At 43.9% G+C, this 18,016-nt stretch overlaps 1 protein-coding gene across 2 annotated transcripts in view; it reads left to right on the plus strand.

Moving 5' to 3' along the window:
• LOC101114799 (tyrosine-protein phosphatase non-receptor type substrate 1-like) overlaps positions 1-18,016 on the plus strand; it is a 41,598-nt gene that overhangs the window by 12,952 nt on the left and 10,630 nt on the right. The window contains exons 2-3 of one of the 2 annotated variants that reach the window (XM_042229835.1): positions 5,368-5,723; positions 12,598-12,954. In XM_042229835.1, the coding sequence (XP_042085769.1) occupies positions 5,368-5,723; positions 12,598-12,954 (713 nt within the window). The remainder of the gene's footprint in view (positions 1-5,367; positions 5,724-12,597; positions 12,955-18,016) is intronic. The other variant, XM_060396903.1, reaches the window with a different exon arrangement.

Genomic DNA, 18,016 nt, shown 5'->3' on the forward strand with positions numbered 1-18,016 from the left:
TCCATGAATCAAGGTAAACTGGATGTGGTCAAGCAGGAGATGGCAAGAGTGAACATCAGCATCTTAGGAATCAGTGAACTAAAATGGATGGGAATTGGCAAACTTAATTCAGATGACCATTATATCTCTCACTTAGAAGAAATGGAGTATCCTTTTCAGACAAGAGTCTGAAATGCTGTTCAGTTCAGCTCAGTTCAGTCACTCAGTCGTGTCAGACTCTTTGCGACCTCATGAACCACAGCACGTCAAGCCTCCCTGTCCATCACCAACTCCCAGAGTCCACCCAAACCTATGTCCATCACCCATGTAGGTAATGCCATCCAACAATTTCATCCTCTGCCATCCCCTTCTCCTCCTGTCCTCAATCTTTCCCAGCATCAGGGTCTTTTCCAATGAGTCAGCTCTCCACATCAGGTGGCCAAAGTAGTGGAGTTTCAGCTTCAACATCAGTCCTTCCAATGAACAATCAGGACTGATCTCCTTTAGGATGGACTGGTTGGATCTCCTTGCAGTCCAAGGGACTCTCAAGAGTCTTCTCCAACACGACAGTTCAAAAGCATCAGTTCTTTGGCGCTCAGCTTTCTTTATAGTCCAACTCTCACATCCATACATGACCACTGGAAAAACCATAGCCTTGACTAGACAGACCTTTGTCAACAAAGTAATGTCTCTGCTTTTGAATATACTGTCTAAGTTGGTCATAACTTTCCTTCCAAGGAGTAAGCGTCTTTTAATTTCATTGCTGCAATCACCATCTGCAACAATCTTGGAGCCCAGAAAATGTCAGCCACTCTTTCCATTGTTTCCCCATCTATTTGCCATGAAGTGATGGGACTGGAAGCCATGATTTTAGTTTTCTGAATGTTGAGCTTTAAGTCAACTTTTTTACTCTTCTTTTTCACTTTCATCCAGAGGCTCTTTAGTTCTTCTTCACTTTCTGCCATAAGCGTGGTGTCATCTGCATATCTGAGGTTATTGATATTTCTCCCGGCAATCTTGATTCCAGCTTGTGCTTCTTCCAGCCCAGCGTTTCTCATGATGTACTCTGCATATAAGTTAAATAAGCAGGGTGACAATATACAGCCTTGACTTGGGTGCAATCTCAAAAATTACAGAATTATCTCAAGTTCCTTTCCAAGGCAAACCATTTAACATCACAGTATCCAGGTCTATGCCCCAGCCACTGATGCTGTAGAAGCTGAAGTTGACTGGTTCTGTGAAGATCTACAGCACCTTCTATAACCAACACCAAGAAAAGAAAAGTCTTTTTCTTATAGGGGATTGGAATGCAAAAGTAGGAAATCAAGAGATATTCAGAATAACAGGCAAGTTTGACCTTAGAGTACAAAATGAATGAGGGCAAATGATAACAGAGTTTTGTCAAGAGAACACACTGGTCATAACAAACAACCTATTCCAACAACACAATAGACAACTCTACACATGGACACCACCAGATGGTCAATATCAATATCAGATTGGTTATATTCCTTGCAGCCAAAGATGGAGAAGTTTTATACAATCAGCAAAAACAAGAGCTGGAGCTAACTGCGGCTCAGATCATGAGCTCCTTATTGCAAAATTCAGGCTTAAATTGAAGAAAGTGGGGGAAATCACTGGACCGTTTAGGTACGATATAATCAAATCCCTTATGATTAAACAATGGAAGTGACAAATAGATTCAAGGGATTATATCTGGTAAACAGAATGCCTGAAGAATTATGTATGGAGGTTTGTAACATTGTACAGGAGGTGGTGACCAAAACTATTCCCAAGAAAAAGAAGTGCAAAAAGGCAAAGTGGTTGTCTGAGGAGGCTTTACAAATAGCTGAGGAAAGAAGAGACGTGAAAGGTGAGGGAGAAATGCAAAGATATACCCAACTGAATGCAGAGTTCCAGAGAATAGCAAGGAGAGATAAGAAGGCCTTCTTCAATGAACATTGCAAAGAAATAGAGGAAAGCAATAGAATGGGAAAGGCTAGAGATCTCTTCAAGAAAATTGGAGATATTAAGGAAACATTTCATGCAAGTTTGGGCATGATAAAGGACAGAAATGCTAAAGACTTAACAGGGGCAGAAGAGATTAAGAAGAGGTGGCAAGAATATACAGAGGAACTGTACAAAAAAAGCTCTTAATGACCCGGATAACCATGATGGTATGGTCACTCACCTAGTGCCAGACATCTTGGAGTCCGAAGACAGGTGGGCCTTAGGAGGCATTACTACTGACAAAGCTAGTGGAGGTGACAGAATTCCACCTGAGCTATTTAAAATCCTAAAAGATGATGCTGTGAAAGTGCTGCGTTCATTATGCCAGCAAATTTGGAAAACTCAGCAGTGGCCACGGGACTGGAAAAGATCAGTTTTCATTCCAATCCCAAAGAAAGGCAATGCCAGCGAATGTTTAAAGTACCATATAATATGCTCATTTCACATGCTAGCAAGGTAATGCTCCAAATCCTTCAAGCTAGGCTTCAGCAGTACTTGAACTGAGAACTTCCAGATGTACAAGCTGGGTTTTAAAGAGGCAGAGGAACCAGAGAGAAAATTGCCAACATTAGTTGGATCATGGAGGAAGTAAGGCAATTCCAGAAAAACATCTACTTCTGCTTCGTTGGTACTGAATGAGTTCAATAGTATTAGCACAGAAACAAAGACATGAATCAATGGAACAAAATAGAGAGCTCAGAAATTAGCCCACACACCTATAGTTAATTAATCTTTGACAAGGAGGTAAGAATATACAATGGGAAAAAGTCTTTCAGCAAATGGTGCTGGTAAAGTTGGACAACTGCATATAAATCAATGAAGTTAGAATACACCCTCTCATGACACTCAAAAATAAACTCAAAATGTCTTAAACACTTAAGCATAAGAAATAACAACATAAAGCTCCTAGAAAGGATTATAGGCAAAATAGCTTCTGACATAAATTGTCCCAATGTTTTCTTAGTTCAATTCCTCAAGGCAATAGAAATAAAAAACAAAAACGAGCAAATGAGACTTAAACTTACAAGCTTTTGCATAGCAAAAGAAACAATACATAAAACAAAATGACAACTTATAGAATAGGAGAAAATGTTCAAAAAGGATTTGACTTACAAGGACTTAATGTCCAAGAATATACAAACAGCTCATACAACTCAACAACAATAAATAAAAATATCCAACTTAAAAATGGGCAGAAGATGTAACAGACATTTCTCCAAAGAAGAAATACAAATGGCCTACAGATACATGAAAAGGTGCTCAAAATCACTAATTATTAGAGAAAAGTGAACGTGTTAGTCACTCAGCCATGTCTGATTCTTTGCAAATCCATGGACTGTAGCCCACGGGGTCCCTCTGTCCATGGGATTCTCCACACAAGAATTCTAGAGTGGGTAGGCATTCCCTTTTCCAGGGGATCTTCCCAACCCAGGACTCAAACCCGGGTCTCTTACAATCCAGGAGAATTCCTTACAGTCTGAGCCACCAGGGGAGCCTCAATTATTAAAGAAATACAAATTAAAACTACAATGATGTACCACTTCACACCAGTCAGAATGACCATCACTGAAAACTCTAAAAATAACAAATGTTGGAGAGGATGTAAAGAAAAGGGAACCTTCCTACACTGTTGACGGGAATATATTAGTAAGCTGATATAGCCACTATGCAAAACAGTATGGAAGTTCCTCAGAAAAATAAAAAAAGGATTGCCATATGATCCACCAATCCCGCTTCAGGGCATATATCCAGATAAAACTCTATTCCAAGAAGGTACATTTACCTTTATACTCATAGCGGCACAATTCATTGTAACCAAGACTTGGAAACAATCCAAATGTCCATCAACAGACAAATGGATGAAGAAGATGTGGTACACAATATAACTCGGCTATAAAAAAGAATGAAATAATGCCATTTGCAGCAACACGGATGAAGCTAGAGATTATCATACTCAGTGAAGTAAAAAAAGAGAGAGACAAATACCATATGATATCACTTAAATGAGGCATCTAAAATATGACACAAACATGTCTATGAAACAGAAACAAACTCACGGTTGCTAAGGGGGAGACGGTAGGTGGAGGGACAAAGTGGAAGGCTGGAGTTAGCAGATGTAAGCTATTGTATATGTGATAGATAAACAACACAGTCCTACTGAATAGCATAGAGAACTATATTCAGTATCTTATGATAAACTATAACGGAAAATAATCTATTAAAATGAATATGCATATGCATATACATGTATATATCTGAATCACTGTGCTGTATAGCTGAAATTAACACAACATTGTAAATCAACTATTGTTCAATAAAAAAGTTTTAAACCAAGTAAACAAATTTGCAAAAACACCCCTAAAGAGATCCATGTCTTAATACTCATCTGTGAATATTTTATTTTACATGGCCAAAGAGATTTTGTAAAAGTGATTGACTCTTGCTATGGGGAGAATAACCTAGATTATCATTGTGGATCAATATACCCTTATAAAAAGGAGGCAGGAAAGCCAAAGTAAAGAAGCACAAGTGACAATGGAAGCAAGACTGGAGTCATAAGAAGATGGAAACCATGAGAAAAGGAGCGTAGACAGTCTCAAGAATTTGGAGAGGCAATGATCACAGCCTCCAGGAGAAATGTAGCCCACTGACTCCTTGATTTTACTCCAATAATACAATTTTTGGCACTTTGACATTCAGCATTATAATGAGACTGTCATTTTAAACCACTAAATGTTTCATAATTTCTCTTAGAGCCTTAGGTAACTAATATAACATGACCATGTCATTGGAAAAAAATTCCAAGCACCTGTTTTACTTTCTTCTTAAACTGCATGTTCATTGGGTGTTGGGAGCTCTGCATATCACTGTCACTCAAGTATCTAGGTCGTTGGAGCTAAGTTCAACATGAGAACGTGTATTTCTGGGGAAGGGGGACATTGGTTCATAAAAGTTTTTACAGTTAAATGAAAAACATGCCAAATACATCCATTACTTCTCCTTACAACTCAGTGATCTAAGAGGTCGTGTGGTCTCACCTAATGCAAAGGATAGAAATGCATCACTCTCTGAGAACACACAGTGAACAGACAGAAATATTTGGTGGAGCACGACAGTTCCAGAGAGGGCTTAATGCACAAATCCAGTCTCTGCCACATCACTGACTTCTCTGTGCCTAGGTTCCTCTCTTGTATAAGGGTCTCATATAACAGGCTGATTGGGGTTACATGCAATGTACACGCAACATACATGCAAAAGGCTGAGTTCAAGGCTGGATCATGGAGTACAAAGTCAATGAAAGCTGTTGTTGATAAATAGTGGAGAAAACCTACAGGATCACGTGAGGATGAATACATAACTGCTCTGTGTCTTCCTCCAAGCAGCAGGTGAAGGGGAGCTGCAGGTGATTCAGCCTGAGAGGTCAGTGTCTGTTGCAGCAGGAGAGACGGCCACTCTGCACTGCACCGTGACCTCCCTGAGCCCCGTGGGGCCCATCAATTGGTTCAGGGGAACTGGGCCAGGTCGGGAGCTACTCTACAGTCAAAAAGGAGGTGTCTCCCCCCGAGTAACAAGTGTTGCAGATACCACAAAGAGATACAACATGGACTTTTCCATCCGCATCAGGAACGTCACCCCAGCAGACACTGGTGTCTACTACTGTGTGAAGTTCCAGAAAGGAGAACAGAGCACCGTGGAGTTTAAGTCTGGACCAGGCACCCATCTCACTGTGAGTGGTGAGTACAGCCTTTGTCCCCTGGATTCTGATAACTTGTCAACAAGAATGCCTTCCACCCTTTGAACCAAAAAACACAATCATGTACAGCAGTGTGTGCTTATATCATGATCTGGATCATGATCAGATTTCACTCCCTTCTATAGATCAGGAGAGTTGAGGCCTGTGGGGTTGGTTCGTGCTATTTGTTCAAGGCCCCATGGCTGGTAAAAGTGAGAAAATTCTGAGTCCCCTGTCTGCCTGGCTCCACAGCCCTTGGCTTTTTCACTCCATTCAGCCCTTTGGCTCCAGAGATAAAGGAGATGAATGTCTGAGTGACTTGCCCCGTCACTGTCCAGACCTCATTCCTGCCTCCATAGAATGCTCACCTCAATGTGGCTGAGTCTTCTCTTTATTCACACATACTGAACACCTACTGTGAGCCAGGGCCTGGTCCAGATGCTATGGAAGCAGAAGTGAACAAAGCAGAAAAGGGCTCTTATTCCATGAATTTCCTCTGAAAGAAGAGAGATTCATCTAGGGCAAGGAGTGAAAATTTTGTCTATTTCCTCTTCAGAAGCATCACACCAAGAAGAAATTCCAATAGCACAGGCTCAGTGTTTACTCTGATGGCCCTGCTTGGAGGAGAGGCCTAGAGGTTGGGTGCTTCCTGGGAATCTGTTAAGAAGACCCTCCTGTGATTCAGGGACTGACTCACACGGTCACTGAAGGCTGCCAGCAGAGCTGGGTCATCTCAGAATGTCCCTCCCCAGGGAAGAGGTTCATGTGGGTGACTTAGGAGCAGCCCCACTGTGGTAGCAAAGGTGATCATTTAGAGTGTTCTGACCAAAACTCTGGATCCTCTTTCTAATTCCTGAATCCTGGGCTGTCAGCAGAGGAAGGACCTTTAGACACCATCCTCCCAACCTCCCATGTGCACATGGGGGCCTGAGAGCAAGAGGTATAGGGGCCCTGACCACAGTCACATGGTCAGTGAGGGGATCCTTCCAGAACCCAATCTATTTCAAAGCCAGTCTTCTTCCTGCACTGGCACTGGAACTCAATTCATGGAAGAACCTGGCACATAGGATTTGCAGAATAAAAATTCCTGGAATTAATCATGGAATAAGCTCTTTTCATGGTTTTCCCAAAGTTTCTGAAGGCCCCACACATTCAGACCCTGAACCTGATGTGACTGGAAACCACTCCTTACTTTCAGCCACATGATTCCAAATCCCTCGTTTCATATGAGCACCTAGAGCTGCCCTGTTTTCCAACAACTACCTAACTCTCAGCATATGGAGACAGCATCATTCATCTTACAGTCTCCTGTTGATGGACACTAAGTTGTTCCTAACCTTGGGCTACTGAAACAGTGCTGAGGTCAATAATCTTTCTATCTGTCACTCTCCTCAAAGGGGAGGTAACCACTGGAAGTGGCTTTGCTAGGTTGTAGCTGTCGACTGAAAAAAAAATGTACAATGTGAGAGTTGTGGGTTTAGTTTTATTTGGAGCAAAATGAGGACTGTAGCCTCAGAGACAGCATTTCAGATAGCTCTGAGAGATTGCTCCAAAGAAGTTGGTGGGGGGGCAATATACATGTGCTTCTGGTGAAGGGAGAACACGCAATCAAGCACACGTTTTTTGCAGAAGGTTTATGCTAGTCGCAAGGAACAGATGTCACCATGAAAGATTTTGGTACTTTTCTAGATATGAGGAGATGCAAGAATTGGGCTCATAAAATCATCTTCAGAAAATGTCTAAGTATCTGAAGGCCTGATCTGCCAGGTTTTTCCAGATCACAGAGTGCCTCATTTTTGATCTTCTTTCAGGAGGTGTTGAAGGTCAGCAGCTACAATGGCTCATAGTTTAACCCTTGTAAAGATAGAAAGCAAGTGTCAATTTGTAGGTGACTGAGGATATGTGTACGATTATCTGAGTGGATATTGCTAAATTTCCCTCTTAGTCATGGTAGCAACTGAGCCTCCTCAACCTTCAGACATCAGCAGGGAAGATGGTTTTTTCCTGATTTGCAGATATTACTTAACTTCCTAGATGGTGGGTCCCTTGCTCAACCTCAGTCACAAGTAGTAAGTGGTTCCATCGCCACTCAGATATGCGGCTTCCTGGAAGGTGGATCATTCTCTTCTTCAGGCTGCCTGCCCAGATGATTCCCTGGATGAGAAAGGAGGGAGGCGAGGGGGCCAGAGAGCATCAGCTTGTCAGATACTGAACCTTTCTCATGATGTTTACTCCTTATAACCAGTGTTCAGAAAGAAGAGTGTCTGTTTTCCGTTTACAGATGAGGACACTGATGCTCAGAGAAGGGACTTGTTTAGTGAGCATGTAAGGGAGCCAAGATTGAACCCCAGGCACTTTGACACACAGCCTGCTCTCTGCACACCCCACTGTGCTTGTCAAAGTGTGGGGGAAATCTCCAGCTCTGTCCTCTGAAATCCTTGTATTGTTCTGTTCTTTAGCAGTGGCACTAAAGAGAAGTCCACTGTGGGAGGTAAGTTTTCCTTTACAACCTGGACCAGACAGATACTGCAGTGTCTCTTGATGGGATGGGCTGAACCTCTTCTAAATGGCAGCACTCAGCACACTTAGCAGCACCAGGAGAGTTCCTCCGTTGCTGTGATGTTGCCCCTTCACTAGGCTCCTATGGAGCAGGTCTGGGAAGGTTAGTGTGGACAGAGCCCAGAGGGGCCACTGCAATCCCAGCAGCACCAGGCATGCCCATTCCTGGCTCTGCAGACTGAGGATGAGGAGGGGGAGGTGTTCCCTAGAGGGTGGTGGGATCCCCATGTGAGCAAGAGTTCCTATTCTAGACTCAGGTGTCAGGAGCTTGTGTCTTCCCTTGTGGCTTCAGAGTCTCTATGCCTGGGCCCTCAGAGGCCACGCCTCCCTGTAGTCACTTGAAGTCAAGAATCTGAGAGAAAAGGGGAAAGTGGTGGTCGTTGTCGGGGCTCCTGAAGGTGGGTGCTTGCTCTGCTGATGGAAATGAAAGCTTGGAGCTGACAGGAAATTTTGGGACATAGTACTCTTGCCTGGAAAATACCGAGGACAGAGGACCCTGGTGGGCTGCAGTCCATGGGGTTGCTAAGAGTTGGACACGACTGAGCGACTTCACTTTCACTTTTCACTTCCATGCATTGGAGAAGGAAATGGCAACCCACTCCAGCGTTCTTGCCTGGAGAATCCCAGGGACGGAGGAGCCTGATGGGCTGCCGTCTATGGGGCCGCACAGAGTCGGACGACTGAAGAGACTTAGCAGCAGCAGCAGCAGCAGGAGCAGCAGTGGAGGGAAGGGTGAAGACTTAGTCCCTTCATTTCTTTCAGCCTCAGTTTTCTCTTCTGTAAAATAGTAATCATCACTGTCTCCTTTCAGGAGAGTTGGAAGTATCTGAGGTGCTCTGTCTTAATCACCAGTGCAGAGTAGAGACACCCAAAGTGGGGTATTATTTCAAGGCTGTGACCCAATTCCCTGTGTCCCCATTTCTCACCTGTAATGTTTGCAGAATGTACTGAGGGCACATGACCTGGTGACAAGGCAGCCCCTCAGAGAGCGATGGTGCTGACCTCCCAGGCTGTGTGGTCCTCACAAAGCCTCTAGTCCTCAGTTTCCCCATCTGTGAAATGATGGTAATCACACTACCTTTCAGGAGTCTGTGATGACTGGAGAGGGCTAAGAAGCCCTGGATGGAGTGGGTTAGGGTGTCCCTGAGCTCAGTGCACAGCAGTTGAGAGCCTGAGCTGAGCCCTTGCCTGGGCTCCTATTCCAACTCTGGGGCCTCTGACAAGTCCCTCCCGAGTTGGCGCTCAGTGTCCTCGTCCTTCAGTGATGGCCCCGCCCTCACAGAGCAGCTGCAGGGACTGAATAAGGGACGCATGTCAAGAGCTTAGAGCAGAGCCGGGCTTGTGATACATGTTCCATTAATGTGGGCTCTGATGTGCCACAGACAGAGGACCTCCATAAACCATAAGCAAAATGAAAAGACAATCTACAGAAAGGGAGAAAATATTTTCAATGATGCAGCTGACAAGGGCTTTATTTCCAAAATATACAACAGCTGATACAACTCAAAAATACCAAAAAACAAACAACCCAATTGAAAAATGGGCAGAAGATCTAAGTAGACATTTTTCCAAAGAAGAAATACAAATGACCAAGGCACATGAAAAGATGCTCAACATTACTAATTATTAGAGAAATGCAAATTAAAACTACAGTGAGGCACCACTTCACACTGGTCGGAATGGCCAACATTAAAATTTGTATGACTCATATTGATGTATAGCAAAACCATCACAATACTGTAAAGCAATTATCCTCCATTTAAAATAAATATATGTTTTTTAAGTTGTACAAATAACAAATGCTAAAGAGGATGTGGAGAAAAGAGGAGCCCTCCTATACTATTGGTATGAATGTAAATTGATGTGACTGCTATGGAAAATATTATGGAAGTTCCTCATAAAACTAAAAATAGAATTACCATATGATCCAGCAATCCCACCCCAGGGCATATATCTCTTTCTCCAAAAAGATACATACATCCTTATGTTCATAGCAGTACGAATCACAATAGCTAAGACAAGGAAACAAAGTACATGTCCATCAATAGATGAATGGATGAAAAAATGTGGAACATATATACAATGGAATACTACTCAGCTGTAACAAATGAAGAAATAATGCCGTTTGCAACAGCATAGATAAACTAGTGATTATCATACTAAGTGAAGTAAGTCAGAACAAGAAAGACAAATACCATACGATATCACTTGTATGTGGAATCCAAAAAATGACCCAGGGAGTTGCCTGATGGTCCAATGGTTAGGATTTCATAATTCCATTGCAGGGGCCTGGGATTGATTCCTGGTAGGGGACCAAAGAACCTCAAGGTACACGATGTGGCCTAAAAAAGAAAAAGAGAGAGAGAGACAAATGTACCTACCTATGAAACAGAAATAGACTCAAGGACATAGAGAACAGAGTTGCAGTTGTCAAGGTAATGGGGTAGGGGTTAGGTAAGCTATTATATATAGAAAAGATAAAGAATAAGGTCCTACTGTACAGCACACAGAACTATATTCAGTATCCTGTGATAAACAATAACAGAAAAGAATATATTTTAAAATATGTATAACTGAGTCACATTTTGTACTGCAAAATTAATACAGCATTGTAAATCAATACATTTCAATTAAAACGAGTTATAAATCAAGTAAACAAAACATAGCCCCCCAAAGAGATCCATGTCCTAATACTCACTAGTGAATGTTTTACTTTACATGGAAAAAAAAAACTTTGCAAACGTGATTAAGACTCTTGCTATGGGAGACTATCCTTGCTTATAAATGGGAGCCCAATATAATCTTATTAGAAGAGGCAAGAAATCCAAAGTTAGAGTACAGGCGACAATGGAAGCACGATAAGAAGATAGAAACCTTGAGAAGTAAGTAGACAGTGTCAAGAATTTGCAGAGGCAATGATAAGAGCCTCTAGAGAAATGTAGCCCAGTTGACTCCTTGATGTTAGTCCAGCAATACTGTTTTTGGTCCTTTCACATCCAGAATTATAAGATAATAAAACTATCATTAAGTCACTAAATTTTTGTTAATTTATTACAGCATCCTTAGGTAACTAGTATAACATATGTCATTGTGACACACTGTCACTGTGCCTTTGGAAAAAGTCCCACGGAGTTGAAACAATGTTTTACTTTCTTCATAAACTAAATGTTCATTGTGTGCTGGAAGCTCTGAATATCACTGTCACTCAAGTATCCAGGTTGTTGGAGCAAATTGCATCATGAGTGTGTGGATCCCTGGGGAGGAGTGAAGTTGGTCCATAAAGGTATTTGCAGTTTAATGAATAACATACAAAATACATGCATCACTTCTCCTCATAACTCAGTGATCTAAGAGGTCATGTTCAGCCCAGTTCAGTTCAGTTCAGTCGCTCAGTCATGTCCAACTCTTTGCGACCCCATGAACCGCAGCACGCCAGGCCTCCCTGTCCATCACTAACTCCCGGAGTCAACCCAAACCCATGTCCATTGAGTTGGTGATACCATCCAACCATCTCATCCTCTGTCATCCCCTTCTCCTCCTGCCCTCAATCTTTCCCAGCATCAGGGTCTTTTCAAATGAGTCAGCTCTCCACATCAGGTGGCCAAAGTAGTGGAGTTTCAGCTTCAACATCAGTCCTTCCAATGAACACCCAGGACTGATCTCCTTTAGGATGGACTGGTTGGATCTCCTTGAAGTCCAAGGGACTCTCAAGAGTCTTCTCCAACACGTTCAAAAGCATCAATTCTTCAGCACTCAGCTTTCTTTATAGTCCAACTCTCACATCCATACATGACTACTGGTAAAACCGTAGCCTTGACTAGACAGAACTTTGTTGGCAAAGTAATGTCTCTGCTTTTAAATATGCTGTCTATGTTGGTCATAACTTTCCTTCCAAGGAGCAAATGTCTTTTAATTTCATGGCTGCAGTCACCATCCACAGTGATTTTGGAGCCCAAATAAGATATCATGTGGTCCCACCTAATGCAAAGGACAGAATGCAGCACTCCCCGAGGACACACAGTGAGCACTCAGGAATACTGGGTCGATCATGACACTTCCAGAGAGGGCTCACATTCTCAGTCCCCGTCTCTGCCACGTCACTGACCTCCGTGCCTCGGTTCCTCTCCTGTATTAGCGTCTTACATCACAGGCTCGTTGTGCAAGCCTCATGCAATGTACATGCAGTGTGCTGAGTGTAAGGCCCATTCATGGTGCAGTCAGACAATGAAAGCTGTTGTTGATTGTTGATAAACATTTGAGAAAACCTACAGGATCACATGAGGATGAATACATAACTGCTTTGTGTTTTCCTCCAGGAGCGGCAGGTGAGGGGGAGCTGCAGGTGATTCAGCCTGAGAGGTCAGTGTCAGTTGCAGCAGGAGAGACGGCCACTCTGCGCTGCACCGTGACCTCCCTGAGCCCCGTGGGGCCCATCATGTGGTTCAGGGGAACTGGGCCAGGTCGGGAGTTAATCTACAGTCAAAACAGAGGTGTCTCCCCCCGAGTAACAAGTGTTGCAGATACCACAAAGAGAAACAACATGGACTTTTCCATCCGCATCAGTAACATCACCCCAGCAGACACTGGTGTCTACTACTGCGTGAAGTTCCGGAAAGGAGAACAGGGCGACGTGGAGTTTAAGTCTGGACCAGGCACTCATCTCACTGTGAGCGGTGAGTATGGCCTGAGAGTCCTTCATCCCCTGGTCTCTGACAAGTCAACAAGAATGCCCTTCACTGTTTGAGCAAAAAAAGGAATCCAGTACAACAGTGATCTGGACATGATCTGATTTTACTCCCTTCTACAAATCAGAGTATTTGAGGCCATGACGGTTGTGCTGTTTGCTCAGGGCCCCACAGCTGGTAAACGTGGGAAAAGTCTGGATCCCCGTCTACCTGGTTCCACAGTCCTTGTCTTTTCCATCTCATTCAGTCCTTTGATTCCAGGGATAAGGGAAATGAAAGTGAGTGACTTGCTGCTTGACAGGCCAGGCCTCACTTCTTACCTGTGGAGAGTGCACCGTCAGTGTGGCTGAGTCTTCTCTTTATTCAGCACTTATTGAGCACCTCCTGTGTGCCAAGCCCTGCCCTGGGCGCTGTGGAAGCAGCAGTGAACAAAGCAGGCAAGGGCTCCTCTCCCATGAAGCTTATGTCCTCTTCCTCCCAAAGGGGAGAAAGCCATCCAGGGCAGGGAGGGGAGATGTGTTATTCTTTATTTCCTATTCAGAATTTCCTAAACTGGGAAGAAATTCCAAGAGATGCAGTTTCAGTGTTTATTTTTATGGCCCTGCTCGGAGACAATGCCAAGAGGTTGGGTGTTTCCTTCTGTCCTTCAGGGACTGACTCACACAGTCACTAAAGGCTCCCAGCAGAGCTGGTTCATCTCAGAATGTCCCTGCTCAGGGAAGCAGTTCTCCATGTGGGTGACTTAGGAACAGTGCCATTGAGGCAGCAAAGGTGCTCATTTAGATTTTTCTGAAAAAGACCCTGAATCCTTGACTTTCAGCACAGGATGGGCCTTAGGCATCATCCTCCCAACCTCCTATGTACAGATGGGGCCCTGAGGCCAAGAGGTGACGGGGGCCCAGACCACAGTCACATAGTCAGTGAAAGGATCCATCAAGAACCCAGTTTGATTCAAGGCCAATCTCCTTCCTGCACCAGTATTGGAACTTGTTTCATGGAAGAGCCTAGTGCATAGAAATTGCAGAATACAAATACAAATACCAGAGTATTGATTTTTTTTTTTTTTTTGGCCAGAGCTCCAATATGTTTCTAATGAGCAGCCATGTTTAAAAACAGCTGGACTATATGAGGATCTTTTACTTTTATTTAGTCTGTTCCAGTTTTTCTATTTCATATTCAGTGCTCCCATCTCATTGAGTTTATGTTTTCCAGTTTCTCCATCTCTTCTTTTTGTTGATGTTCATTTCTCAAACCTTTATCAAGTATAGTAGAAAAGCTTTTGTATACATATATATAAATTATATATAACATATATACTTTATAAAACTTATGAATTTTTACCTAACTAAAAACATATGATATTTTGATTCTACTTGTTTGACTTAGCATTAATAGAATGCTAGATATCTAGTTTAAAAATATAGATATGCAATAAGCAACAAAAGTTCACTATATAGGACAGGGAACTAGAGTCAGTATCTTATAATAATTTATAATGGGAAATAATTTCAAAAATAACATATGTATATATGTAACTGAATCACACACACACAAAATGATTCTACTTTTTGAGATTTAGTTATGTTTATCTTTTGCCAAAAGGTATTATTTCAGTTATTCTTTATCTTGCAACTGGGATTCTGTGCTATTTTCACACGAGTTTCTGATCGTGCCAGAATCTCCCTCACCTCTTTGGGGGAGGGATATACTGAGCAAGGTCCATGCCTCTGTTTTCATGAATATGGAGCCCTCGCTTTCTCTCCCTTTATGGAAAATCTGTGGGTCAAGCACAGAATGCTATTCCTGTAATTGTCAAGCTCAAAGACCCGCACTTATTTCCACATAAGAATCAGTATCCACTGAAACCTGAGGTTAAGGAAGGGTTAAAACCCCTCATCGAAAATTTAAAGGAACAGAGACTATTAATTCCCTGTAACAGTCCTTGCAACACTCCTATTTTGGGAATAAAGAAATCAAACGGTAAATGGAGACGAGTTCAAGATTTATGTATCATAAATGAGGCTGTAGTTCCTTTACAGCCCGTGGTGCCTAATCCTTATACTCTATTGTCTGAAATTCCTGAACGAGCCAAATATTTCTCAGTAATTGATTTAAAAGATGCCTTCTATTCAGTGCCTTTGGCGGAAGAAAGTCAATTTCTATCTGCCTTTGAAGACCCTACGCAGCCAGCTTCTCAGTTAACCTGGACAGTTTTGCCCCAGGGATTTCGTGACAGTCCTCACTTATCTGGACAAAGTTTGTCACGGGATCTACAAAACCTTAATAGCTCTGAAGCGGTGGTGTTACAATATGTAGATGATATTTTGCTCTGTGCTGAGACAGAGGAAGCTTGTTTGCGAGCCTCAGAATATTTCTTAAACTTTCTGGCAGGCTGCGGTTACAAGGCATCAGGAGAAAAGGCTCAGCTTTGTCAACAATTAGTTATCAACAGTCAGATATCAATTAGTTGTCAACAGTTAGATATCTGGGCCTAGTCATATCAGATGGAGAAGGAAATGGCAGCCCACTCCGGTATTCTTGCTAGAGAAACCATGGACAGAGAAGTCCAGCAGGCTATAGTCCGAGTAGCAAGAGTCGGACACTACTTAGTAAGTAAACCACCACCACCCCAAATCTCCTTGAATTAACCAAGGAACAGGCTCTTCTCATTCCTTTCCCCAAGGTTCAGAAGGTCCCTCACATTCAGACCCTGAGCCTGAGGTGACTAGAAAACTCTCCCTACCATGATCCCAAAGCCCTCATTCCATATCAGCACCTAGAGCTGCCCTGTTTTTCAACAACTACTTAACACTCAGCATATGGAGACAGCATCATTTATCTCCCAGTCTCCTGTTGATGGAAACTAAGTTGTTCCTAACCTTGGGCTACTCAAACATTGCTAAGGTGGAAAAGTTTTCCAAGTGTCACTGTACTCAGAGGAGAAATACCCACTGGAAGTGGCATTGCTAGTTCAGACATGGAATGAAGTGAAGTCGCTCAGTCGTGTCCGACTCTTTGTGACCCCATGGACTGTAGCCTACCAGGCTCCTCCCTCCATGGGATTCTCCAGGCAAGAGTACTGGAGTGAGTTGCCATTTCCTTCTCAGGGGATCTTCCCAAGCCAGGGATCGAACCCAAGTCTCCCACATTCCAGGCAGATGCTTTAACCTCTGAGCCACCAGGGACTCAGCCACTAGTTCAGACAGTATGTGGATTTTAATTTGTGTGATGCTATTGCCTAATTTCCCTCCTAGTCTTGGTAGCAAATAATCTCCCCAAACACCTAGCCATCAGCAGGGAAGGTGTTTTTTCCTGATTTCTCAGATATTACAAAACTTCCCAGATGGTGGGTCCCCTGCTTAGTCTCAATACAGCTAGTAAGTGGCTCCACCATCTCTCAGATCTGCTGGCCTCCAGAGCTCTCTTCCGCAGGCCACCTGCCCAGATGATTCCCTGGTTGAGAAAGGAGGGAGGGGAGGGGAGGAGCAGCCTGTCAGATGGTGAATCCTCCTTAGGCATTTACTCATTATAAACAGTGTTCAGAAGGAAAGGTTGTCTGTTTACCACTTTTACAGATGGGGACCCTGAAGCTCAGAGAGGAAACCTGATTTGTGAACTGGTAGAGGAGCCAAGATCGAATCCCAGGCACTCACAGTCACACAGCCCTGTTCTCTGCACACCCCACTGTGCTTATCAAAGTGTTGAGAAGACTCCAGCCCTGTCCTCTTAAAATCATATTTCATTCTTTTCTTTAGAGATAAACCTTGTAAAAGGCCCTGTAAGGGAGGCAAGTCCAGTTTTACAACCCAGATGAGACAGATCATTCAGTGTCACATGATGTGCTGAAAAGTTCTGCAGTGACAGGGATCAATACTCTTAAAAGCATCAGGAGATTTTCTCCCCATTGATGTGATGTTGCCCCTTCACCAGGCCCCTGTGGAGCAGGTCTGGGAAGGGTGGTGTGGACAGAGCCCAGAGGGGCCACTGCAATCCCAGCAGCATCAGGCACGCCCATTCCTGGTTCGGCGGACTGAGGATGAGGAGGGGGAGGTGTTCCCTAGAGGGTAATGAGGGCCCATGTGAGCAAGAGTTCCTGTTCTAGACTCAGGTGTCAGGAGCCCATGTCTTCCCTTGTTGTTCCAGGGTCCCCAGGGCTGGGCCCTGAGAGGCTCCTCCTCCCTGTAGTCACTTGAATTCAAGAATCTGAGGGAAAAGGCAGGGTGGTGGTCAGTGTGGGGGCTCCTGAAGGTGGGCAGTTGCTCTGCTGATGGACCTGAAAGCTTGGACTTGACAGGATATTCCAGGACACAGTCAGGGGTGAGAGGAGACAGACCCTTCATTTCTCTCCACCTCAGTTTCCTCATCTGCACGATGGTGGTCATCATGTCTTTCAGGAGAGCTGGAAGGATTTGAGGAGCTCTGTCCAAATCACCAGCACAGTTCCCTGTACTGGGCACCCCCTTCCTCACCTGGAGAAAGAGGATGATCACACAACCTTTTCAGGGTGTCCTGAGGGCAGAATGACCTGGTGAAAGGAGAGCCCTTCAGGGAGCAATGGTGCTGGCCCACCCAGGCTGTGGGGTCCTGGGCACGTCTCAGTTCCCTCTTGTCTTCAGTTTCCCCATCTACGAAATGATGGTGATCACACAACTTTCAGGGTCAGTGATTGACTAGAGAGGACCTAGGAAGCTCTGGATTGGGGCCCAGGGGGTGGGAGGTGGTTAGGGTGTTCCTGAGCTCAGTGCAGTGTCTGAGAGCCTGGGCCAAACCCCTGCCTGGGAACTCATCCCAACTCTGCCCCGTCCCAGCACTGGGACCTCTGCTGAATCTCTCCCCACTCTGGGCCTAAGTGTCCTCATCCCTCAATGACAGCCCTGTCCTCACAGAGCAGCTGAAAGGACTTAATGAGGGACGCATGTCAAGAGCTTAGAGCAGACCCTGGCATGTGATACATCTTCCACTAACATGAGCCCTGATGTTTTGGAGCCAGAAGACCTCAGACAGGGTCACTTTCCTTCCAGGACTGAGTACCATTGAGTTACTGTGGAGC

Source organism: Ovis aries, chromosome 13 (genome assembly GCF_016772045.2).
Source record: "Ovis aries strain OAR_USU_Benz2616 breed Rambouillet chromosome 13, ARS-UI_Ramb_v3.0, whole genome shotgun sequence".
Lineage (NCBI taxonomy): Eukaryota > Metazoa > Chordata > Mammalia > Artiodactyla > Bovidae > Ovis > Ovis aries.